At 41.3% G+C, this 912-nt stretch overlaps 1 protein-coding gene across 1 annotated transcript; it reads right to left on the bottom strand.

Annotated features, from left to right (window-relative positions):
• Nucleotides 1–299: 299 nt before the first annotated feature.
• LOC118598597 (rho GTPase-activating protein 32-like) lies at nt 300–686 on the bottom strand (the record flags this gene model as incomplete). Its single annotated transcript, XM_036211348.1, has 2 exons — nt 300–458; nt 564–686. Coding segments are annotated over 2 exons (267 nt in total), but the record flags the coding sequence as incomplete, so codon positions are not given.
• Nucleotides 687–912: the final 226 nt, after the last annotated feature.

Genomic DNA, 912 nt, shown 5'->3' with positions numbered 1-912 from the left:
CAAGACAGTTTGATTGATTTAAAAGGAGAAATACTCAGAAATGATTTCTTCTTACATTTGTTCTCTTTTACATGAAAAATGCCACAAATACATGTTAAAACTCAAACAGGATTTTCATGGGAGGGGGACTTTAAAGAACCATAACACTGGAATGGAATAGAAGCTTTTTCTTGTCATGACTGGGCCGAATGTTTGACACCCCGGCTCTACTCTAACACCAGCTACCTTCATGTTTTCAGTCACTGCATCAACATCTCCAAACTCTCATGACTTTCCTTCAATTGTTTACAAGACTTCAGCTTTTTCTCTTTTTATTAAAGCAAAAGTTTCTGATTAGACACTAACAGAAGAAATATCAAGTTGTTTCTAAAGGAAAGTACCTGGAAGCCGTGTTTGCCCCTCCACCATGTGGTGTCTTCCTTAGGGGGCATGTCAATTACAGACACGATGTCTCCAACCTACGAAAAACACCACAGAAAATGAGAGCCGAGTCTCACAGACAGCAGACTGAGCTGTGAGCTAGTGGCGCTGTGCTGCAGCGTCCGTCAGAGATGTTGGATCACCTCAAAGGAGAGCTCGTCTGAGGCCTGCGCCGCGTAGCGCTTAATGACGTGAGCAGCAGCGATGGCCGGAACGTTGATGGAAGACTCCTCGTGAACCAGCAGGTGATTCCCCTTATTGTCAACCTGTTGAGTGTACAAACACACATTCTAATGAATGCTTGGAAGAAAGAAGAGACGATTTCTTTGCTTTTGAAGAGTAAAAGGGAACATTTTCCATTAGGGTTGTATCACCAATAACTTCCAGAAACGATTCGGTTCACGTTTTTTTCCCCCAATTCAGTTGATCTGATTCGATTCCATTTTATATTTATATGATTTACACATTCAGACATATTTGTATAGAAATACA

This window comes from Oryzias melastigma, unplaced genomic scaffold, assembly GCF_002922805.2.
Source record: "Oryzias melastigma strain HK-1 unplaced genomic scaffold, ASM292280v2 sc07310, whole genome shotgun sequence".
Classification (NCBI taxonomy): domain Eukaryota; kingdom Metazoa; phylum Chordata; class Actinopteri; order Beloniformes; family Adrianichthyidae; genus Oryzias; species Oryzias melastigma.
The sequence above is the reverse complement of the archived record's forward strand: the minus strand, read 5'-3'. Positions and strand labels throughout refer to the sequence as shown.